Genomic DNA, 26211 nt, shown 5'->3' on the forward strand with positions numbered 1-26211 from the left:
CTGCTCCCAATTGCTCCCAAGGATGAACCAGACTTGTGGAGGTCTACATTTTTTTCTGAGGTCTTCACTGATTTGGATTTTCCCATGATGTCAAGCAAAGAGGCACTAAGTTAGAAGGTAGTCATTGAAATACATCCACAGGTTCACCTCCAATTGACTCAAATGATGTCAATTAGCCTATCAGAAGCTTCTATGACATCATTTTCTGGAATTTCCCAAGCTGTTTAAAGGCACAATCCACTTAGTGTATGTAAACTCCTGACCCACTGGAATTGTTATACAGTAAATTATAAGTGAAATAATTTGTCTCTAAACAATTGTTGGGAAAATGACTTGTGTTGTGCACAAAGTAGACTTGCCGAAACTATAGTTTGTCAACAAGAAATTAGTGGAGCGTTTTAATGACTCCAACCTAAGTGTATGTAAAGTTCTGACTTCAACTGTATATTTAATTTGAGGGTTCATATAAATGATCACAATAAACCTTATTTGGTAGAGGAATAACATTTTGGAAAATCAGGTCTAGACTTTATTTTCCTGATCCATTAGTATAATTAAATAGCCTATCAAAAGAGGTCTTGTTAAACTACGTTGAATTGCAGAAACTGAGCTTCAAAACAACAAAATGGTGACATTTTTCAAAGAGGGCCCTGAGGAAAAAAACGCTTGGGAAACGCTGAGATCAATTTAAAACTCCACAGAGACAAACAAGCATCACCTTTAAGACGAATAAACAACAGTCATCTCCTCCCCCTTCACCCCTCCCTCCCTCCCCAGCCGAGACCATTCATTCAGGCATGTTGAGAACCAGAGAGCCTCTCCTCAGGTTGATCAGCATCCGTGGAGAAAGAAAGATGAACATTCTGACATATGTGTTTTGACTTTATTCCCAGGGAAAAAGCCCACCATATGGTGGCGGTTTGGAACAGATGGTATTTGTCTACTTCCTGAAAGCACTGTGTCTATCGCAGTGATTTAAAAATCTACTCATCCGTGTGGTGGCGGGGACTGGCATTTCCCACAAAGCACTGCACTACTATTGTACCAGAGACGGTAGTACCAGTGACAATGCAGAAGAAATTCAGAACTTTTCAGCTCATATGTACGGTATGACTCTATACATTCTTCGATATTCTCACTGTACATTGTTTCACATGCGCTTGACATTTTTGGGGGGAAACATGCTCTGAAGAAGAGCGTCTGCTAAATGACCAAAATGCCAAATATAAAATGTGAGCTGACATGTAGTTCTGGGGGATGATTTTGGGAGGCTCTGTCTTAGTTGTCAGGTAGCAGGCCTGGAGGGCTAGAGAGGATTAATCAGGCTGGTTCTGTTGAAAAGCTCAACCTGAAGATGATGGATGACATGCCGGCCACAGAAGCGCCAAAGTGACAGGTGACAAAGAAGGACACCCACACCTGTATAAATCCTCTCCGCTCCTGTCGGCCTCAACGACAGTGTCAAGGTGTGTGTGTGTGCTGTCCTGTCCCGTAAATGAAGCCATCCCACCACTGATTTAACAAGGCTCCTGTAACAGACTGGCTTCTTAATGTAAAGATTCACCCATTTGTGAATGTTGTTGTTGTTATTTTTGTGCATCTCTGAGTGATGTTCTATCGAATCCCTGGGTCACTTCATGTTGTGTGTGTGTGTATCTGAGCTACTGCCGTTCAAGCAGGCAGAAATCCATTCAGAACTACACCGAGGTTTTAATAGGAATATGTCTATCATACATGTCAGATTTCAATACTGGCCGATGTCATAACGTGGAAGGTTGTCTTCTAACGAGCTAGCCACCCAGCCCATAGAGAGAGCATTGCATTGTGGGTTTCGTAGTCGACTTGAGCTGCAACAATTCCCTCAACGATTTACACACGTTGCTACCAACCTTATTATAATGACAAACATTTCAAGGAATGAGTGGTTTCGGGTGGATTTATCCCTTAACTCCCAGCCCCTCCATTATAATGTGATCTAAAATCCAGACACTCAAACTATCATGCCACTGGCACAATACAATATAGCCAGGGTGAACGGGCTAGGCTGGGCTGTGGACTCACAGACAAGGAGACTGGCTAGATCTTATCAAATCTTCTCAGTGGCAATAAGGAAGATGAGTTAGTGGAGAGGACAAAGTCACCTCTGAAGTAAAGTGTAACGAAAGTTGTGTATGAACTGGCCTAGTTGTTATTGCTTTACTCAATGTGATATAAATGTGTCATCCTCATCATCATCATCATTCTCACTACGATATCATCTACTTCCTCCATCGGCTCCTCATCATCATGTTTTTCAACCAAGTCTGTCCTCCTATGCTTTGAGGGGTTCTCCATGCCCTCCCAGAGGCACCATAGAAGAAGGAGTGAGGGTCCGGGGAAAACTTTGACAGCTTAGAGCTATCCCGCAAACTTCTTCTTCTCTGAGCGTCTCAGTCAAATCCAAAGCCAGTTGGTAATCCCCTGTAAACCTGCTCCTCTCTCAACAAAGAGCAGACTAATGAGGCAAACTAGACAATCGTGGACGCTTTTACTGCAAGATTAGGATGAATTACGAATGATATAATATTCTATATGTACACCCTCCCTACTCGCCTTCTCTGCCATCCTCGACTGCTCTCCCTTTCGCTCTCTCTTTGTCCTCTCTCTTTCCCCTCTTCCATGCCAGAATTATCTCTATTATCTCTGTTTTGCTCTCCCTCTCTTTCTCCCCCCCCCTCTCTCTCTCTCTCCCTTTCTCTCTCTCTCTTCCTCTCTTTCTCTTACCTTCTCTCACCCTCCCTCTCTCTCCTCATACAGTTCTGCCATCCCCATTCAGTGCCATTCATGAATAATCCTTGCAGTAATTTGGCTCAGACGAGGCCTGACAGTATCTGTTTTGAACACATGTGCAACAAAGTGGTGGTGGCGGTGGGGGGCTGAGAGGAGTAGGGGGCTGAGCCCAGGGACACGGGCGCGTTGCACTTCACCCTTGTTAGAACAGTGTCCTTGGCAGAGACGCAGAGCTTGCCCTTTCTTAGAAGGTGCGTGTAACAATGAGGTTGATTTAAAATGGATTTCATGTGGCCTGCGAGACAAGGTGCACTAGCCTTACGGCAGCCTGATAGCTCTCAGGGTGACAGCTGTGAATTGAGGTCTGAGTGTGGGCTGAAGTATTGCTGCCTAATATGTGTCACCTACCTGCATAAATATTTATGCCCCTGTTCAAAGCAGGGAAGGAGGGAGGAGGGGAAGGGAGAGAAAGTTGGAAAAGTTGAGCACCGCTTCAATCAGGTGACAAGAGGATCTAAATTAGCCCCCTCTCCCCAGTTGATAATAACCTCTTCAAGGCCTTGTGACGGAATACACCTTTACAGATGTAGGATCTTAATTTGAGCCAGTTTGCTACAGCAGGAAAACAATCCTGCAGCAACAGGAAATGTGGATTATTATTTGGATTATAATTCATGGACATTTGTTGTAAGGGAAAATCAAGTATGACATTTCAAGGTGGAAATAACAATCTTCAGAAGCCATTTTAACACTATAACACTATAAGTTTTACATTTCCTGCATTGCATTTCCTGCATTCTCCAGCAACAGGGTGATCAAATTAAGATCCAACCTCTGCATCATGGCACACTACAAGCTCATCGTATATACACACACATCTCAGTACACCCACCCAGATAATAGGATAGAGCAGGGGGCCAGGAGTTCTTCCTGGGCTTGCACCCTATCTCACACCACTCTACATTCCACTCACACCACTCTACATTCCACTCACACCACTCTACATTCCACTCACACCCCTCTACATTCCACTCACACCCCTCTACATTCCACTCACATCACTCTGCATTCCACTCACACCCCTCTACATTCCACTCATACCACTCTACATTCCACTCACACCACTCTACATTCCACTCACACCACTCTACATTCCACTCACACCACTCTACATTCCACTCACACCACTCTACATTCCACTCACACCACTCTACATTCCACTCACACCCCTCTACATTCCACTCACACCACTCTACATTCCACTCACACCACTCTACATTTCACTCACACCACTCTACATTCCACTCACACTCGTCGCAAAGCTTGTAACAGTAGGTGAATACTTTTGTCTTGTGATTTTCTAAGAAATGCATACTCTTTGACTGTTTTCTGTCTCTCCTTTCCTTCCATGAAACTCACAGGAGCCCCGGTCTTTTGAAAAAAAGTAAGAGTGCAAAGTCGCCATCCACAAAAAGTGTCCCTGATGACTTGGCTGTCTGGTCTGACGTTTTTTTGGTGAAGGGGGAGATCCGAGGAAATACATTCATAAAAGAGGAAACTCAACCGCCTGGGTATTGTATGTTTATGTGCCGCAAAGTATCTATTCATCAGCTCAAAAGGGGGAGGAGCCATTACCTGTTGACCAGGAGTGCTCTCAAGGTCACCTGACTCATCCCCTGGTAAGTTGGCAGCAGTGTGGCCCAGTCCCAGGCCCAGTCTCCCACGGCTGCCTGTTGATATATGAGGAGACACTATTGTTAGTTATTAATCTGAGTTAATATGATCAGTAAATTACAGCTCCAGCTGGGGTGGACTAACTAAGGAGGAGGGGGTCCTGAACGAGGACGAAGACACGCCATATCAATCATGTCCGCACAAGAAGGTTTTTATTCCAATAAGACAGCAATTAATTTATAAATCCATTTGGGGGGATGTAGCCATCATTTATAAAAAGATAAATACATTTTGGGAGGGGAGTCGTTACTCTTCGAACTGTTTTCTCCATGGCACACCGCCCAGCCCCCCCTTCCTCTTTCACTCTCTTTCTCTCTTCCCCCCCCCCCCCCTCTCTCTCTCTTTCTCTTTTTCTCTCTCTCTCTCTCTCTCTCTCTCTTCTCTTTCTCTCTCCCCCGCCTTTGTGAGCAGGGAAGAACAGCACTTTGTCGGAAAGGCAAATTAAATTCCGATTGCTTTGATTGCCAAAATGTCACTCTTAACTCCAGGCTGAGTTTAATTGACAAAAGGAGGAGAACGTGACTACTGCACCCTTCCCTCCACCCCCCTCTTCTCCCTCAGAGGTGATTGATGGATCTGGCTTTTTTCTCTCCTCCCTCCATTTGATTTGACAAACAACACAGGCACCTAAAGCGGAGAAGGCATTTTAATCATTCTCTTAATAGGGTGTTTCTATGCAAAGCTATGCAGCCTCCTCTGATAACGAGAGAAACAGAAAGCCAGAGGATTATAGTGTGTCTGCTCTCAAGAACAATAGCAGAAACGCAGGTCTTTTAGAAGGGATCACAACAGCATCAACACATCCCAAAGATGTACAAAGAGAAAAATGTATCTGGAAAATATGGGACTTTGTTGATTGTTATGTATGATATCGCTGGTGTGTCCCATGACAGAGAAGTTATCTCACATTGAACCAAACTACCTGTAGCTCCTACAATATCAGACATTTTAACTTGACGTTGATGCGAAGCTTAGGGGAGAACGTTTGGGGTAATGGGGCTTCTGCTCAAAGCCTTGAAGAGCTGTACTTTAAAAGTCGCTTTAAAAATAAAAGGTCAAAATGCCTCTTCTCGTTCACCTTGTAATGTTTCTTTGGACTCCTTCACAAACATAAATTCTGCTCTGAGAGAGAGAGAGAGAGAGAGAGAGAGAGAGAGAGAGAGAGAGAGAGAGAGAGAGAGAGAGAGAGAGAGAGAGAGAGAGAGAGAGAGAGAGAGAGAGAGAGAGAGAGAGAGAGAGAGAGAGAGAGAGAGAGAGAGAGAGAGAGAGAAAAGAGAGAGAGAGAGAGAGAGAAGAGAGAGAAGAGAGAGAGAGAGAGAGAAAAGAGAGAGAGAGAGAGAGAAGAGAGAGAAGAGAGAGAGAGAGAGAGAGAGAGAGAGAGAGAGAGAGAGAAGACCTATGGAGAATAGTGAAATCTCCAAAAAGCTTCTGAGGTGGTCACTGTGCCCAGTACTCCCCATTCCAACACAACTTTCGTGGCCTTGACCCAACTTTAAAGACACATACAGGTAACTGCTAAAATAATCGATCAGCAGCATAAAGAGTCTTAATAGAGCGATGGGCCACCAAGAGCCAGAACAGCTTCAATGCACCTTGGCATTGATTCTACAAGTGTCTGGAACTCTACTGGAGGGATGTGACACCATTCTTCCACAGAAAATTCCATAATTTTGCGGTTTTGTTGATGGAACACGCTGTCTCAGGCACTGCTCCAGAATCTACCATCACTGTTCAGTTGGGTCGAGATCTGGTAACTGAGATGGCCATGGCATATGGTTTACATCGTTTTCATGACCATTCAATGACCACTCGTGACCTATGGATAGGGGCATTTCCATCCAATGGGGGCACAGCCATGGTTTGCCAAAATAATGGCCTGCCCAGCACTTTTGTAAATGATCCTAAGCATGATGGGATGTTAATTGCTTAACAATAGAACCGCTGGGTCTCGCTGGACCCCCCATCAAGCTAATAAGCAGTCATTCTGACTTAACTGAGGAACCACACCTGTGTAGAAGCAACTGCTTTCAATATAGTTTGTATCCCTCATTGTGTTTCCATTATTTTGGCAGTTACTTTTACATGCACACACACACATTCAGAAAAACATTATAATAGCAATTTAAAAAATACTGAATTCAAGATTTACAGAATACTTTCAAGTTCTTAGATGTGACATTTGAGTTTATCAAAAATCTTGCGTTGTGTGAGAAAGACAATTATAAACTGGGTGGTTCCAGCCCTGAATGCTGATTGGCTGAAAGCCATGGTATACCACGGGTATGACAAAACATTTATTTTTACTGTTCTAATTATGTTTGTAACCAGTTTATAATGCCAACAAGGCACCTCAGGTGTTTGTGGTATATGGCCAATATACCACAGCTAAGGGCTTTATCCAGGGCCTCCGTGTTGCGTTGTGATTAAAAACAGCCCTTAGCCGTGGTATATTGGACCTATACCACACCCCCGTGCCTTATTGCTTAACTATAGCTTTCAATTGAAACAATGGTATCAAAAAAATAAGAAGAATGGACAGAGGACCCACCTGGTCTAACTTGTTGCTGCCGATGTGGTCAAACTGGTGGAGGGGGTTGAACCGGGGTGAGGGGTGACCAGGGCTGTCTGTTCCCAGGTTAAAGGTCACTGTCTGAGGAGAGTCAATTGGGTGGTCACTGGACACACACAGCTTGGACCTCAACAGTGGCTGGAGAAACACACAGAACAGAAGGAAGGAGGGAGGGAGAGAGAGAGAGAGAGAGAGAGGTCAGAGAGTTTGCATTTCACACTTTTTCAAGAACACAGGGGCAAGTACAGCTGTCCTCAAAGACAATTATCTGGAAGGTCATTTAGCACAATTCCTATTATATCTTTGCCATTTTAATTAGTACATCTCTGATTTAAAAAAGTACAGACCCAGACATAATGGACACTGGGATGCTCTCCTTCCACCTATTCCCTGTTTGATTGGCCCAACAGAAGTAGAAACTAATCAGTTTCAGAGATCCAGTAATGGACATTGGAATGTCTGTCTGTCTGTCTCTCTGTCTCTCTCTCTCTGTCTCTGTCTGTCTCTCTCTCTGTCTCTCTCTCTGTCTCTCTCTCTCTGTCTCTCTCTCTCTTTCTCTGTCTCTCTCTCGCCCCCTCTCTCTCTCTGTCTCTCTCGCCCTCTCTCTCTGTCTCTCTCTCTTTCTCTCTCTCTCTCTCTCTCTCTCTCTCTCTCTCTCTCTCTCTCTCTCTCTCTCTCTCTCTCTCTCTCTCTCTCTCTCTCTCTCTCTCTCTCTCTCTCTCTCTCTCTCTCTCTCTCTCTCTCTCTCTCTCTCTCTCTGTGTGTATTCCCTGATTGATTGGCCCAACAAAAGTAGAAATGAATCAGACCTCATTAGAAATAGAAACAGAGATACAGGACAATGGCAGAGGATCAGGATATGTATAGACATCCAGACACAGAGATAACTATTTCATCGTAGGAGCTGACTTTCTACCCTCATTTCTACAGTGTAACCTTTGGTATGGTTTAGCAGAAGTGCAGGTGGAGGAACAGGCTTGCTGCGGTGGTGGTGGTGGGGGGGGGGGGGAGTGGGGTGTGAACAGAGGCACACCAGTGTGGATCCACTGCACACACATCAGTCAGCCTGTCACCCCCCCCCCCAACCCCAGCCCAGCCCAGCCCAGCCGTCCAGCCTGACCTGGCCATCCTTGCCTTGACCTTGTCTGGGTAGAGGAGGCTACTAGTAGGGGGTACTTTGGAACATGTTTGGGCCTCACCATCTCCTGGCTACAAAACAACATCCCTCTACCACTCACTGAGGCTGAGAGTCGTGGAAGAAGGATGAGTTGAAGAGATTTTAATTGTGGTATAAGTGGACTTGGTGCTATGAGTTACAATATTGACAAATGACATTATATTTGCGTACAGCCACCATAAGAAAAAGGACAATAACCAAGAAGATATTTGAGGATCTTTAGACTTCTGTCCTCCTCCCACCCCCTCACCCCTTTCCTTCCTCCCTCTCTCCATCCCCATCACTCACCTGTACTACACATACAGTAAGTTGCAGGGAGGTCAGTGGATACTAACGTGTGATGGTGTCAGAGTTGGGTCTTCCTGGTCTCAGCCAGGCAGCAGGCGGATCCAGCGGTACCCCCCCCCCCCCACACTTTCACCCGCTCCCCCTACCCCTTCCCCCCCAGAGCAGACGCCGGCCCCAGGCCAGCGGCCACCAAATTGCGGGGGAGAGGGAGTCCTTCCTTACCTCATTGACTTGGATGATATGATAGATTTGCCTCAGGTACTCGGAGCCACCTGGTTTGTGGCAAATTTCCAGGAGTATCAGCCCTATTTTCTGCTCAGTCGCCTCAGCCACACCGCCGCCCCCCTCCTGTGGAACACCACTCTCGCCCCACTCAAACGCACTGAGAGAGGGAGAGAGACAGAGATAAAGAGAGAGGGGGGTGAAAGAGTGAGAGGTGAGATACAAAGAGAGAAAGAAGGAGGCAGGGGAAAACAAAAAGCCACAGTTACCATGAATATCTGCTCCCTGAACATTCCATTTCTTTGAGGGATTTAGCCAAAGAGCTCCAAATACATGGCCACACTTTATTCTGTTGTGACCGCACTTGAATGTATATGAAACCTTTACACTTTAAAAACATGTAGGAGGGTTCAAGGTTTGGCCTTTTATTTCCTTGCAGCACTATTGTTCCCACTTTTCATTGAACGTTTCAATTACAGGCCTTTTTTCTAAAACCATTTGTGTGGATCTCCTTCTGCAGCATTGAGGTGTGTATGGAAAGTGTAAAGTATAGATACAGTGTGTTCTGTTCTATCAGAGTCTCCAGACGGAGGTGTTTCAAAACAGAAAGGCCTGGAATTGATAGAGCTGTGATATAGTATAAATGATTTCACTGTGTGTGTGAGCGCGTGTGCTTGTGTGCATGTGTGCGCAACACATCCACACACACACACACACACACACACACACACACACACACACACACACACACACACACACACACACGCCTTACCCTAGCAGCGGCCCGAGTCATTTCCCTGCCCTTCCTATGTTCCTCGCCATTGCCACGACGCTCGCCGTCCGTCAAACGCTCTCCTCCGTCCGGACGGACTTCCTGTCATTGTTTTTTTTCCCCCTTTCACATTCTCTCCCGCTCTTCTTTTTGTAATTATAAGGTGGCAGAAACATTGTCGCCTGTCAGGCAGCTTTTGGCGGATGTGACATTGAGAGAGGTGGGCGAGGCCCTTCCTTCTCCCGGTAGCGGGTCCGTGTCAGCACCTGCGCTGTATCCTTTCCTGTCCATCACTGTGCAGGTGAAGCAGATGATTGGATTCAGTCAGCGGGGTGATTAATGAGGGCCTCTCTGGATTTGGGACAGCCTATCAATCATGTCATTAGGGCCAATGTGCCCTGAAAGAGGCAGACCTCCGTCAAGGAATAACTGCATTCATCTTCATCTGTGTATTCATCCCGTCAGTCCAGTCAGGGTCACCATGATGGAGAACAATAATCTTCTCCTCTACAAATGACTTTACAAAGACAAGTTGGAGGGGGGGTAGAGTGTGTGAGAGGATAGGTTGGGGCGGTGGGGGGTTGTTTTTAGACTGGCGAGCCCCCATTCCCTCCCGCTGATGCCACTGTACACTGGTTGTTTACAACCCAGGCATCACTTCCCAGTGAAGGTTATTTTAATGAATAGTAATGATCTCAGAGAATGGCTCCGACAGGTGATACATAATCACTCTTTCGCTTTTTCCCCCTCCCATTTACCCCCTCTTCTCCGTTTTTTTCCGACTTCCACCACCCCTTGTTCCTGTCACTAGGAGCCGGCCATTTCCTGGAACACTTGAGCTAATCTGTTCTCCGTCTTTCTCTCTCTCTCTCTCTCTCTTTCTTTCTGCGAGCCGCTGTGTTTGTGTGGTTCCGTTACCCGGACGGCTAAATCATTTTTAACGAGGATAAATGTGTCCAGACTTTTCTGCTCTTCTCGTTGGTCTTGAGCGGTCAGAGGTGCAGGTTCTGGGAATAAGTCACCAAGCTCGGGTTCAAAGGGCAGACAGTATGAGCCAAACTCAAACCCAATTTCCCATTGCCTTATTTTGTTTTCCATTCAGACTGTAGGATGTCCATCATTTACGATAAATATCGTGTCTCAGAATACATTGATCTTGTTCATACAGGTTCCCATGAATAACGGCTGCAACCGATGACGCAATCCATCAGGGTACACACACGGAATTAAAGAACATTTCTGAATAGCATACTGATCATTAAATCATTCTGTCACAAATACACGAATGCAATTTGGCTGAATACACCATGAATTAGACTGAAACACTTTTGTATTTTATTTAACCTTTATTTAACTAGGCAAATCAGTTAACCATCCTGCTGTGTTCCGGTCGAATTGGACCGATTTACCAGGTTTCTCTCTGAAAAAATGTAGTTAATTTAAATCTGATTGTCTTACGGTTCCAAGACTTTGTCCACACAGGGCATCTGAACACACAAAATACACTTTGATGATTTTCAACACCTCTGGTGTGTTCCCGGGCCAAAAATGACCGGTCATTAGAAATGAATGGTTGAGACTACAATTAGTGTATAAAATTGAGTTCAGGCTCATGCCCATTCATCACATGGACACACTTCCTCTCCCAGACCCCCACATGCATGTGTGTTTGAGCACACACACCTCACTCCCCTTCTTGGCTTCCATGGCAACCCCCACGGGAACCTTTCCCCACGGGAACCTTTCCCCAATAGAATCTTTCCCCCACAGATTCCACACCTGTTGGCATTCTCACAAACAATTGCGACATTGTTTCAATAATATATAGAACTGTTCTCGCAGCTCTGGTATGTAAAGCTTTTTTGAGGCCTTGCTCACAATTCATTCTGTGGCAGCACAATGACCAAACGATATACTGTATGTGAGGCTCTTGATCATATCTTTGATCATGACTCTGGTGAGGAGAGTCCTTGTTAAACTTAGACACAAAGTAGTCTGTGATAAATAGTACAATATGTTTGTTATAGTCAAAACAATCCATACATTAGGCTTTTTTCTAACTCAAAAACGAGTTGTATGAGCTCAGGTCAATGAGGCCTACAGGCCATAAATAACAAATAGAAGTTCAAAACGTGTTATGTTCACAAGAACTGAAGTTGATAAAAAGATCTAACACAACATTAGGTGATAATATATGTATTATTATGGATTTATAATCAGCTATAATGGGGTGGTCATTTTGCCCCGGGAACACAGAATTAATTACCATGAAACGAACACAACAGGAGGGTTAAGAACAAATTCTTATTTACAATGACGGCCTACCAAAAGGCCTCCTGTGGGGACAGGGGCTGGGATTAAAAAATATATATAAATATAGGACAGAACACACATCAAGACAAGAGAGACAACACAACACAGCATAAAGAGAGACCTAAGACAACAACATAGCATGGCAGCAACACACGACAACAGGGCGTGGTAGCAACACAACATGACAACAACACGGAAGCAACACAACACGGAAGCAACACAACATGGCAGCAGCACAATATATGCGGTGCTGCTCGTGGCAACGTCATTTCGTCGGTTAAAACTGTCATTTTGATCCCATGGATGGTCAGCCCTGGCATCCATAGCTCTGTCTGAGAATTTGAGAGTGGCAACATATCTCCAACCCATCCCTCATCTGTTTGCCAAAACAGTGGTGGGGTGTCGGTTTTGCTGTCCTTTGAATTGCAGAACGCCCCTTTAAGAAATGCCACCAATCTGAAAGGGCACTTTTCTCATAGGAGGGCAAAAAGGGCCCTCTTAGGTCCCTATCTGTGTGTGTACCTGAATAGAGGCCCTTGTCCTTCTACAGTGTTACATTGAGACTGATGAAAAGGTGTTTTCCAAGCCACCTTGAGCAGTAGTCATCTGATCGTAATTATAAGTAAACACAAAACATAGCGTGGGACCAAACACTTCCCTTGCAGGTCAACAGGAATTTATGGCAGGGTTGACTTCAGTTGCAGGTCATGTGGTTCTCTCTCAGGGCCATGCTTTCCTATCATCTGCCTCAACCAATCTCCTCCCACAAAATGGCAGATGGATCACTCAACAGAATGATGTGTTGGAAGACATATCGCAGTTTCAATATCAAAGCTAGCGTGACTAATGAGCATCTCTTTGGTTGTAATAAGTCCTGAATGGACAGTTGTTATGTTCGACACATCCTGAAGACTATAAAGAGAGAAATGGATTGACCGCAGCTCAGTGTTTGTACACACTGTAGGTGTCCAGAGTTGACCTCTCACCTCTCGGGGCAGAGCTTGCGGGCCTTCTGCAGGATAAATTAGGTTTGGTTAGGATTACAGTTAGGTTAGGATTAAGTTCGGTTGACCTCTCACCTCTCGGAGCAGAGCTTGCGGGCCTTCTGCAGGATAAATTAGGTTTGGTTAGGATTACAGTTAGGTTAGGATTAAGTTTGGTTGTCCTCTCACCTCTCGGAGCAGAGCTTGCGGGCTTTCTGCAGCTGCATGGAGCACCACTTGGGCCTCCTCTCCTCCAGAGCCTGAAGTACCTTGTGCACAGTGGGCTTGGGCACACCCTTCTGCTGGCCCTGGCCCATGGTCCCCTGGAGGCACTCTGACAGCAGGGCCAGTCTCTCCTTGGCCACCCGGTCCAAAGGCAAGCCGCACAGCAGCTCCAGTGAGTTGGGGTCCTCCAGGCACTGGCAGAGACAGCTAAGGAGGGCCCAGAGGAGCAGGCCTGTGGAGCGCAGCTGCCGAGCATGCTGGGAAAGGTGTTTCTCTGCGGTGTGGAAGAGGAAGCGTACTGGCAGGGGGAGGGAAGCCACGGCCGAGGGCAGGTTGGTGTAGATAAAGGAGAGGGCCTGGAGGGCCAGATTCACCACACCTGAACAGACAGGAGACAAACCAGGGGTAAGGAAACAAAGTGTTTCAGACAATACTGAGCATGAAATAAATATTTTAATTTAGCCAATGGATAATCAATTGAGTTCCGGTGTACTACAAGAAGAGATGCAATGCAAATATACATTTTTTGATCCACACAATTTAGTCCACACAATAATCCAGCTCAGAGTGAGACAGTGGCGCCAGTACGTACTCTTAGCTGATTCCCTCCCCTTGGGTGTCTGAAGGGTATAGCTCCACTCCTTGGGGACTTTAGTGAGGATGTTGTCTGGGACGTCCCGTCTGAGCAGGGAGGAACAGGGATCCTCAGAGGCCTGCCAAGCCAGGACCATGGTGACCAGATGGCCCAGAAGGCAGTGGACAGGCTGGTTGACCACTGCCCGGATAAAGCTGATCACCACAGGGACAGGCCGCACTGAATCTAGGACAGGCCAGGACAGGACAGGATCAGCAATCACTTTCATGACAGAGGAAGAGTAGTCGTTCTGAGTGTTCCAGAGGGCTCTTCTTCTAAATTGGCTAATGCTTATCAATAGTTGTATTTAAACCAGCAACTTATCGAAACCTGGGGGAATCAGGTGAGAAAACTCTGTCAACCACCGATTATAAATCACAATTTCAGTGCCAAGGAGAGAAAGATTATTTGAGGGTGAAAAACTGAAAACAGAACAACAGATTTAAAAAGCGGAACGTTGGAACAGTAAATCTTTTGGTGCGGAGAAGATTTTGAAACCCACTACCAGGGGAAGAGAGGTATTCTGTATCAAAGCCAGGTGGGCATTAGGTGTATACCAGCTTTGCCGAAGTCAGGCCTTTCAACGTTTTGGCCTTCAATACCCTGTACATATTAGTACCAGATCAGCAACAGTGTGCAGCTGTACGGCACTCATATCGTTTCCATGGCATTAGCAGTAAAACAAAGAGCTACACCAGAGAGATTTAGTACAGTGGCAGAACTGGAATGCATTGAAGTCCCAGGGGAATCCTACCATCTATAACTCTCCATCCCTTCAAAACAGAAAAAAAAACCTGACGTGATATAGGCCTGCTACATGGTAAAGCAAGACCTCTGTCTCCAAAACCTCAACCCATTTGTCAAAAGTCACCCCATATTCAAAACCTGTTCACAACTCAGCACTTATATAATCACTGACTACTTCAACACATAAGACTTCAGCCAGCGCCAGCTGATGGTTAAGTCATTGGACATCACAGACTGTAAAGAACACAGAACAGTAGAGAAGTTCCCAGAGAGATCAATAGTTTGGTTCGGGGAACTCCTGTGCCCCAAAATTCAATTACACACCATCTCAGTTGGGAGGTGCATCCCAGAGCAGCAATTAAGCCAACGATAGCAGGAGACACACAGAAAGAGAGAGAGAAGAGAGAGAGAGAAGAGAGAGAGAGAAGAGAGAGAGAGAGAGAGAGAGAGAGAGAGAGAGAGAAGAGAGAGAGAGAGAGAGAGAGAGAGAGAGAGAGAGAGAGAGAGAGAGAGAGAGAGAGAGAGAGAGAGAGAGAGAGCACCGGGTGACATTGAGACGACAGGAGTGAATCCACCACTGTCTTCTCTCCTTCTCCCCTTCCAACCTCCTACCCAATCACCCTAATTTATGCTACAATAATTACCTCTCGCATGTGATGGAGAAAAAAAACTACAGCAAAAGGAGCTGGGACTCCACAGGAGCCCTGATTAAACCCAAAATCAAAAGGAAGTGTCAGGGAATAATTGCAGTCTGTGTTATTGAGCACTGAACGATTAGTAGTACGATCAGCTCGACAGGATGAGCTGATGTTTGAGCGGGACTTCTTCTATGTTTTGTCATGGAAATGACAACACGTAAACAGTCACCAGAGAGCCAGTTAAGGGAGGGTTTGCGCTGCAGTTTAGGATTATTTGTACTGAGCCTCGAATCCATTCCGATAAAAGCCCACTTCGGACGTGGTGTATAGAATGGTGACGACAGTGTTTACCTATGGGCATGCACACACGCTAGCACGCATGCACACACGCACTCACACACGGCCACATAACTACTAATAGCGTTAAACTATATGTTGATTTGAACCTGATGTGGGTCAAATAGACTTTTCATATACTTTATTTTAGGTGTGTTTAATTGGTTCCATTGTACCAGTCAAACTAAATCAATTGCAGCTCAAATTGGCTATTTCCCAAAATGTGATATATTTGGATCCAGATCTGAACATTAGGGACCATGACAAAGTTAGGACATACCGTTGAAGTCAAACGTTTACATACACCTTAGCCAAATACATTTAAACTCAGTTTTTCACAATTCCTGACATTTAATCGTTGCAAAAATTCCCTGTTTTAAGTTAGTTAGGATCACCACTTTATTTTAAGAATGTGAAATGTCAGAATAATAGTAGAAAGAATGATTTATTTCAGCTTTTATTTATTTAATCACATTCCCAGTGGGTCAGAAGTTTACATACACTCAATTAGTATTTGATAGCATTTCCTTTAAATTGTTTAACTTGGGTCAAACGTTTCGGGTAGCCTTCCACAAGCTTCCCACAATAATTGGGTGAATTTTGGCTCATTCCTCCTGACAGAGCTGGTGTAACTGAGTCAGGTTTGAATAGTGTTTATACATGTGTACTATTGTTTGTACAGATGAACATGGTACCTTCAGGCGTTTGGAAATGGCTCCCAAGGATGAACCAGACTTTTGGAGCTCTACAATTTTTGCTGATTTATTTTGATTTTCCAACGATGTCAAGCAAAGAGGCACTGAGTTTGAAGGTAGGCCTTGAAATACATCCACAGGTACACCCCCAATTGACGTCAATTAGCCTATCAGAAGCTTCCAAAGCCATGACATCATTTTCTGGAACTTTCCAAGCTGTTTAAAGGCACAGTCAACTTAGTGTATGTAAACTTCTGACCCACTGGAATTGTAACACAGTGAATTATAAGTGAAATAATCTGTCTGTAAACAATTGTTGGAAAAATGTCTTGTGTTGTGCACAAAGTAGATGTCCTAACCGACTTGCCGAAACGATAGTTTGTTTACAAGAAATGTGTGGAGTGGTTGAAAAACGAGTGTTAATGACTCCAACCTAAGTGTACGTAAACCTCCGACGTCAACTGTAGGTTTCTTCAGTGCTTTTCTTTGGAAACGCAGTCTGCATCCTGCATTGTGTGCTCTCGAGTGCCTACAGTACAGCGCACTCCAGTGTAAAATATAGGTTCTGTATAGCAACAATGAGGTTTAAATACCTGCCGGGCTGTATAGATAGTCCCATAAGTGTCCTCTGTCAAAGTAAGTCTCCAGGGCCAGAGTCAGGGCTTTAGGGACATTGTTCAGAGAGCTGAGCACGTTGTACACAGCCTCCATAAACTCATCTCCAGCATCGCTCTTCACAGGAGACACAGCATCAGCATCTGCCTCCTCCTCCATGCAGAAATCTGAAAAGATAGGAAAAGTTGAAGTGACAGACACACATAAAATGCCAAGGACTATAGTGAAACCCAAGCATTCAAACACGTTCGGGAGTGCGAGTCAGTTTTGAATGGGGTCTCTTCAGCTGCAATATATGACCGTGCACTGCTAACCTTCCATTTCAACCTTAGACGTCATGATACAGAACATTCCCCAGCTGCACCTTCGAGGTGGGGGCTGAGGAGAGGTGGAAATAAAGCAATATCAAACGCGCCAAGCGAGAAAATATCTCAAGGCTGTCAAGGCTGTCCAAACTGGGACAACTATTGGCATAGAAAATACACACCCACACATCTTTCGTGAAACTATACAAAAACAACTGAATCCCCAAGCCTCTTGTGGATGAATATCTAGTAGACGAAAGGCAGGAAATAAGTAGGAACACGTTCTGCCAGGATGTCCTTGTGGGGGTCGCTGCAGTCATGGTGTGGTGAGGGTTGGGGGTTGGGAGGTGGGGGTAGGGGCCCGAGGGGGAGGGGGATCATCTGTGTTCCTCCAGTGGCACAGGTCCAGAGGCCGTCCGTCAGTCTGTTTTGTGGGAGATGACAGGTATTTGAATAGGATGCCGAATGCAACGCAACACTCAATGAGCGGGCCCTTTGATGGAAGGCAGGGAGCTGTTTGCGTTCCCCCTTGACAAATGTTGGACTGTTTTAAAATGACAGGCCTAAATTACCTGCCGCATTAAGGGACGCAGGGGCCCTAATATCACCCGGCTTAATAAGAAGCCAGGAAGCCCATCGCCGCTCAACCACTGATGGGAATTGATTTCCTCTCTGTTTTTTTTTTCTCCCGACGTGGCACAAAAAAAAGTGGTCAAACATCCTTTGACCTACAATCACTCTATTACACTGCGTTATGTGGATAATGCTGCGGCCTTGTAGTCTGTCGGCCTGGTAATTGGTCCTTAAGGAGAGGGCGCGTGGTGATAGCGCCATGCCCACTGTCGAGGGGAAAGGGGGGACTTATATTCATTTCCACTTGGGGTGCTGAAGAGCATGGCGGGTTAACTAGACACCTTTTAATAATTATCCCATTATGGAACCGGAGATGAGTTATGATAGATAGACTACTGTCCCATCTCTGAGGAGTCTCTCTCTCTCTCTCTCTCTCTCTCTCTCTCTCTCGTCTGTAATTGGAAGCAGACACAGTGTGTGATGATAATAAAACAGTCCTGTGTATAAAGCTGCTCATTTACAGAGAGGACCTAGCGTTGCAGAAATCCGTGCCCAGCCTGCTGGCGCTGCTGCGCGAGAGGACAGACCCACCCATCAGAGAGCAGTTAAGGCAGCAGTGGCTGCTGAGAGTTGGGACGAGGAGAATGGCCGGGTTTGTCTGGTTCCTCTTAATTAGCTGGTCTCAGAGGTAGAGTTCGGTTTGGTGGCGATGTTGATTTACGACGGTGCAGTGCAGGCCCGGGCGACGGTGGGGAGGGGAGAAACGCTAGCTAGCTGCCGTCGTCTTAGAAGGCCGGCGTTGTTATTAATGAGGTCGCTTTAATGTGAATTAATGTGCAAGTGCACAACAGTCTTTAAAGGTTACACTTTCCCAATGTGGAGAGAGGAGAAGGAGATGTTTAAAGGTCAGTGTGTGAGCTCAGGTTAGCCCTGTTGGGTGTTTATTACGTCTCTCTATTGATTTAGTCGGGATGATGAAGGCCCTGATGATGATGAGGAGGATGATGACAACTCCATAAAACAAATGGGCTCCATCCAAAGATGTTCAGGCACTGCACAGCCTAGCCTGTCCATAGATGTGATTAGTTTCATTGGGGCCCTGGGCACAGATTACATTTCAAAGGTTTCATAACCAAAGTGGATCCTATCCTACCCATGGGCCTCTGGGAGGTTGACGGCTTGACTTTGGTTTCACTTTGCCTAATAAAGATCTAACACATTAATTAAAAAATATATATCATATTTGGGAGAATGAAGAGTTTGTGCAACCAACAAAGCAACAACATGATATCTCAGAAAACTCAGTTGGATATCGGACTCATTTTTCATTTTTCAATCCCCTTTCCCAGGTGTGTGTGGTGCAATGAGCAGGTTGTTAGAGTATTTCCATCAGAGTGTCTTACGGGAGTATTCCAGGAGGACTCGCAGCAGGTGACAGTCTCTGTGCAGGATGGCGGTCAGCAGCAACCTGGGACTGCATCTTGGGTCAGAGGTCAGCAGCCTCAGCTGGCACTCGGAGGTCGCTTCGCCCGCCAGGCCCTCCCTTCAACCGAGACGGTCACGGGACAGACGGACAGGAGAAACAACACACAACAACAGTGACGGCTCTGCAGCGTCGGGTAACTAGAATGATAGAAAGCAGAGTCCATTCAGACAAAGGAGGACGCACATCCGTGAACCGCAAATATACTGTTATGATATAGCAACTTCCTTGAATGTCAGTTCCTCCCTTACCAGATTAGTGCGCAAATGCCTTCATGCTCGCTTACTTCGAGTGTGCACCAGGAAGGAATTACATTTAATCTTGGCCAGCTCCAAGCAAATGAACATTTGGGGAGAAGCCAAATACATAAATATACAGCATAACCCTCTATGTATTTTGTGGAACCATGAGGCTGCAGCCAGCTGGGTGTAATGAGGCATGTCCTTGGAGTTTGCGTGCGAGTGTGCATGTGTGTGAATGTGTGAGTGTGCGTGTGAGTGTGCACGGGCGTGTGTTGTATACGTCTCTATAAAAACCTGATAAAGGGCAAGGAAAACTAGGCGGAGGACGGGGGAGGGAAAGTTAGCCACTTCGTTCCAGCCAAAAAGCAAGAGCGTGGTGCACCCTGCTGCTTGAGTGAGGAACACTATACCTTAACCTGACGGCACAGTTTATGATGTCACTGGGGCTGCAAATCCAGGAGAGATCCTCCCTTAACTGCTGTGATAAATCTGACCAGCTACAGCACAGGGTCGGCTTCCAGTGTCAAAACAAGAGAGCTCCACACTTTTGATTGGCCATAATACTGCTTGATTTATCGACGTGCTTTGTGTTTTTATTGTTGTTTTATTTAATAATCATCACAGTCGGTTTATGTGAGAAGCTGAGCTGAGGGAAGGTCTGGCTACAGGGCCCAGCCATGGAAGGACCTGTGGATTTGGCCAGGGAACCACAGCACAGCAAGGCACCCTGCCATCGCTGAACATGAGGAAAATAAAGAAGGTCATAAACATAAACTCATTTCAACTCTCAGGGAGTATGGCAGGGGTTGGATGGGGGGTGATTTGTGCTCTCTAAGCCTGCGATGACATCACCCAAGAGTAAGGGTGGTGAGGGGAGGGGGCAGTATGGGGCGAGTGCGGAGAGTGACTGAGTGCACCTTCTCAGGTGAGAGAAGTCATTCCTCCCCAAACCTCCAAACACGAGCGCATGCACGCACACCCCTCGTCCCACTCCGAAACAGTCGTCTCTGTTCACACCCTCAGTGAAAACCCCCTCAGCAGCCATTAACATAAACACAGTGTGTGTAGTAACACTATTGCTTCCCACCTCGACTTCTTTAACTGCATCTGTGTTGTATTACAGTCCCTGGGTATGACTGGGGCCCTCACAAAGACGACGCCCTAACTCAGCACACATATGGTGCTTGACATATGGTCCTTGGGCCGTGGTGGGTATACTCTCTGCGTGTAAGAGTTTGTGCGAGTGTGCGTATGTTACGTACCGTGCTGCCTGCTGGGTGAACAGGCCAGGGTGGATGGCACTGAGCCAGTGTATGCCAGGGCTGCCTGGGGAATGGGCCAGAGCTGGCGCGGAGCCCTCTCCAGGTCTGTACTGGAAAGTCCTGAGGGACATGACACATAGCCATCAGAATACAGCATATCAGCCCAATGTGTCCTTTGCCTATGCCGTGACAGTGTATGGACCTCAGAACAGACTCAATTCGTCGGGGCATGGACTCTCCAAGGTGTCGCAAGCGTTCCACAAGGTTGCTGGCCCATGTTGACTCCAATGCTTCCCACAGGTGTGTCAAGTTGGCTGGATGTCCTTTGGGTGGTGGACCATTCTTGATACACGGGGGAAACTCTTCTGCGTGAAAAACCCAGCAGCGTTGCAGTTCCTGACACAAACCGGGCCCCTTCGTCTACACCGATTTAACAGGCGACATCAATAAGGGATCATAGCTTTCACCTGAATTCACCTGGTCAGTCTATGTCATGGAAGGAGCAGGTGTTCCTAATGTTTTGTACACTCAGTGTACAGCAGATGGTGGTTGAAGTGATGGTGTCGCGGATTGACACCCTGCATAAAGAGTGGTCTGTTACAACAAAGCCAGGTTAATCTTACCATGCTGCAGTAATGTACATGAATATAGGTTTATGATGTCAGAGTGAACCCCTGGGACTAAGCGGCGGTTTAAAAGACGACAGTTCCCAGAGGTTTGGGGTTGGTAAAAGGTAGACAGCATGCGCTACAGCTGATTGGTTAGTGCGGCCAGTGTGAGAGATCAGATGACAGAGGCTGTGTCTGTACCAGTAGAGCTGAGGCAGGGGTGCTGTCACGATGACCAGCGTGGTCAGGAGCTGGTCACACAGGCTGTGGATTGAGGCGACCCAGACGCAGCCCGCCACTGATGGCTCTGACTGAGCCAGCGCCTCGGGTCGCTCACACACACTCCACATGAGCTGCTCCACACACAGCAGCACCACCGTGATGTCACACCTGGGGGGGGGGGGGAGAAGGGGTTAGACACTACACAGAGCATCCCGAACTCTCATCAGGCATGACATCATAACATGACAACATGGTTGGCGAGCCAGATGAAACCTCCTGCTGAGTTTATGACAGGACAGTTACGGGCCTGAGGCCTTCGCTCTACTATGTAAATAAATAGCTTCTTTCATGTCCAGAAAGCAGTAAATCTGTTTCCTCAATTGGTTGTAGGGCTTTTATTGGACTATTTCTTCACGGGAGCCAAATCTGTCATCACCATTCTAAGTTAGATGGACAGCATTCCTAAGTGTGTCTTAGTGTAATCATGTGAGGGTTGTGAGTTGGAGCAGAGATAGACAGAGGAACCCTACACTTCCTCCCTCTCTTTGGGAGGCCTGTATGTAACACAGTGCAAGCGCACACACACACACACACACACACACACACACACACACACACACACACACACAAGCCCTCTCTCCCAACACTAATTAATGGACGACCTGCACATTGTCATCCGTCAGCGGTGATGTGAAGCAGTTGTGGACTGAAGGCCTCAGCATGTGTTCAGGGTGTGTTTAGTATGTGTTAATGCAGCGTTCAGTCCCCCACGTCAAGCCCAAGAGGAACACTATGGAACTGAGCCTAACCCTAACACAACAACACTAACAACAACACCAACACCACAAATAACAACACTAACACCAACAATGCTAACAACACGATCAACAACACTAACAACACGATCAACACCAGTAACACCAACAGTACAAACAACAACACTAACAACACTAACAATACTAACAACATGATCAACACCAACAACACAAAATAAACCAACAATACTAACAACACAAAAACCACCAACAATACTAACAACACCAACAGCACAAACAATACTAACAACACAAACAACACTATCAATACTAACAGCACTAACACTACTAACAACACAAACTACAAACAACACTAACAATACTAACACTACTAACACCACTATCAACACTAACAACAACACTAACACTACTAACAAAACTAACACTACTAACACCACGAACAATACTAACAATACTAACACGACCAACAATACTAGCACTACTAACAATAATAACAACACTAACACTACAAACAACACTAACACAACTAACAACACTAACACTACAACCAACACTAACAATATCACTACTACTAACAACACTGACAAAAATAACAATACTAACAAAACTAACACCACTAACAACACTAACACTACAAACAACACTAGCAAAACTAACACTACTAACACCACTAACACTACTAACGCTATTAACAATACTAACACTACAAACAACACCAACAATACTAACACTACTAACACTACAAACAATAATAGCAACACTAACACTACAAACAACACTAACAATACTAACCCCACTATCAACACTAACACCACGGACAACACTAACAATACTAACACTGCTAACACTAACACCACTAACACTACTAACAATACTAGCAACACTAACACTACAAACAACACAAACAAAACTAACACTAATAACAATAATAACAACACTATCAATACTAACAACACTAACATTACTAACACTACTATCAGCACCAATAACACTAACAATACTAACAATATTAACAATAATAAGAACACTACCACCACAAACAACACTAACAATACTAACACCACTATCAACACTAACACTATAAGCAACACTACCAATACTAACACTATTAACAACGCTATCAACACTAACACTACTAACAACACGGACACTACTAACAATACTAACAATACTAACACTACTAACAATCCTAACAATAATAAAAACACTAACACTACAAACAACACTAGCAATACTAACACTACTAACTATACTAACAACACTATCAGAACTAACAACACTAACACTACAAACAACACTAACAACACTAGCCACGCTAACATTACTACCGGCACTAACAATACTAGCACTACTAACAATACTAACAACACTGACAACCCTACCAATACTAACAACACTACCAATGCTAACACTACTAACACCACAAACTATACTAACACTACTAACAATACTAACACGACTAACAACACTACTAACAATACTAACACCACTAACACCACCTACAATACTAACAACACTACCAATACTAACACCACTAACAATACAACACTGCCAATGCTAACACGGCTAACACCACTAACATCACGAACCATACTAACACTGCTAACAATACTAACACCACTAACAACACGACCAATACTAACACCACTGACAATACTAACACCACTAACAATGCTAACAACACTATCAATACTAACAACACTAACACTACAAACAACAGTAACACTCCAAACACTACTATCAACACCAATAACACTAACAACACCAACAATACTAACACTACTAACTATACTAACAACACTCAACACTAACACTACTAACAATGCTAACACTACTAACAACACTACTCGCACTAACAATACTAGCACTACTAACACTGACAACCCTACCAATACTAACAACACTACTAATGCTAACACTACTAACACCACAGACCATACTAACACTACTAGCAATACTAACAACACTTCCAATACTAACACCACTAACAATACTAACACCACTAACAATACTAACACCACTACCAATACTAACACCACTAACGATACTAACACCACTAACACCACTAACAATACTACCAATACTAACACCACTAACAATACAACACTACCAAAACTAACAACACTACCAATGCTAACACTACTAACACCACTAACACCATGGACCATACTAACACTATTAACAATACTAACACCACTAACAACACTACCAATACTAACACCACTAACGATACTAACACCACTAACACCACTAACAACACTACCAATACTAACACCACTAACAATACAACACTACCAAAACTAACAACACTACCAATACTAACACTACTAACACCACGGACCATACTAACACTATTAACAATACTAACACCACTAACAACACTACCAATACTAACACCACTAACGATACTAACAGCACTAACAACACTAACAGCACTACCAATACTAACACCACCAACAATACTAACACTGCTAACACCACTAACAATACGAACAACACTATCAATACTAACACCACGAACAATACTAACACTACTAACAATAGTAGCACTAATAACAATACTAACACCACTAACACTACGAACAATACTAACACTACCAACACCAACAATACTAATGCCACTAACAATACTAACACCACCAACAATAATAACACCACTAATACTACCAATACTAATAACACTACCAATGCTAACACTACTAACACCACTTACACCACTAACAATACTAACACTACTAACACCACTAACAATACTAACACCACTAACACTACTAACAGCACTAACATACTAACAATACTACCACTGCTAACAATTCCAACAATACTATCGATACTAACACCACTAACAATACTAACACCACGAACAATACTAACACCACTAACAATACAAACAACACGAACAAACAATAATGTGTGTGTATATGAGTGTATGTACGCATGTATGTCTGTGTGTTCCTGTATGCATATGTGCGCTTGTGTATGGGGAAGCACTGCCTCATACCATACTGTACCTGATCTGCAGGTGCCTCTTGTAGGAGGGCCGTGCCCTGGAGTACCTCTGCACCAGAACCTGCAGACTCTCACTGGTCACCTGAGCAAGCACGTCCCTCCCCACAGAGCCTGGCACAGCCAACCACAGGTCAGTACGCAGCCCAGTCAGGAAGTAGTGCCACATCTGCACTGAGAATGAACACCTATCACCCTGCAGAGAGAGAGATAGAGGGAGCGAGGGAGCGAGATAGAGAAATGGAGAGATGGATGGATCGATAGATGGGAGAAACAGTGAGCGAGCGATAGAAAGAGAGAGAATGAGAGGGATAATGAATGTGTGTGAGAGAGAGAGAGAGAGAGAGAGAGAGAGAGAGAGAGAGAGAGAGAGAGAGAGAGAGACAGTGCTGTCAACACATAGAAGGCCCCATGGTCACACCACCTGCACTCTGCACCTGGTCTCCTGTTCCCCTATGTGACTAAATACTGCTTTCATGCCCTGATCTGTGGAAGGCATCACAGACAAGGGGAACAGTCTGGAATATCACTAAACACACAGATGTTCACTCACACACACACACACACACACACACACGCACACGCACACGCACACACACAAAACACAAACACACACAGATGCTCACGCACACACACACACTGAAATTAGATGACAGAAAGATGAATGGGGTTTTACATCGGGTCAAAGAAATGTTGTAAAACAAAGACAGAGAGAGAGAGAGGAGAGAGAGGAGGGAGAGGGGGAGAGGAGAGAGAGGGAGAGGAGAGAGAGGAGAGAGAGAGAGGAGGGAGAGGAGAGAGAGGAGGGAGAGGAGAGAGAGGAGGGAGAGGAGAGAGAGGAGGGAGAGAGAGGAGGGAGAGGGGGAGAGGAGGGAGAGGAGAGAGAGACAGGAGAGGTAGAGAGAGAGAGAGAGAGAGAGAGAGAGAGGAGAGAGGAGAGAGAGACAGGAGAGGTAGAGAGAGAGAGAGAGAGAGAGATAATGAGAGAGGCTGGTTTCCTGTCTCTAATTGCTTTCA

General features: G+C 45.2%; 1 protein-coding gene across 1 annotated transcript in view; it reads right to left on the reverse strand.

Annotated features, from left to right (window-relative positions):
• kiaa0825 (KIAA0825 ortholog) overlaps positions 1-26211 on the reverse strand; it is a 150161-nt gene that overhangs the window by 78338 nt on the left and 45612 nt on the right. Inside the window, exons 10-19 of the mRNA XM_065026490.1 lie at positions 25200-25390; positions 21392-21580; positions 20583-20702; positions 18999-19138; positions 16696-16884; positions 13645-13872; positions 13017-13431; positions 8760-8919; positions 7052-7210; positions 4405-4499 (exon numbers count right to left, since the gene is read on the reverse strand). Coding sequence (XP_064882562.1) covers positions 4405-4499; positions 7052-7210; positions 8760-8919; positions 13017-13431; positions 13645-13872; positions 16696-16884; positions 18999-19138; positions 20583-20702; positions 21392-21580; positions 25200-25390 — 1886 coding nt within the window. The remainder of the gene's footprint in view (positions 1-4404; positions 4500-7051; positions 7211-8759; positions 8920-13016; positions 13432-13644; positions 13873-16695; positions 16885-18998; positions 19139-20582; positions 20703-21391; positions 21581-25199; positions 25391-26211) is intronic.

Source organism: Oncorhynchus nerka, linkage group LG13 (assembly GCF_034236695.1).
Source record: "Oncorhynchus nerka isolate Pitt River linkage group LG13, Oner_Uvic_2.0, whole genome shotgun sequence".
NCBI lineage: Eukaryota > Metazoa > Chordata > Actinopteri > Salmoniformes > Salmonidae > Oncorhynchus > Oncorhynchus nerka.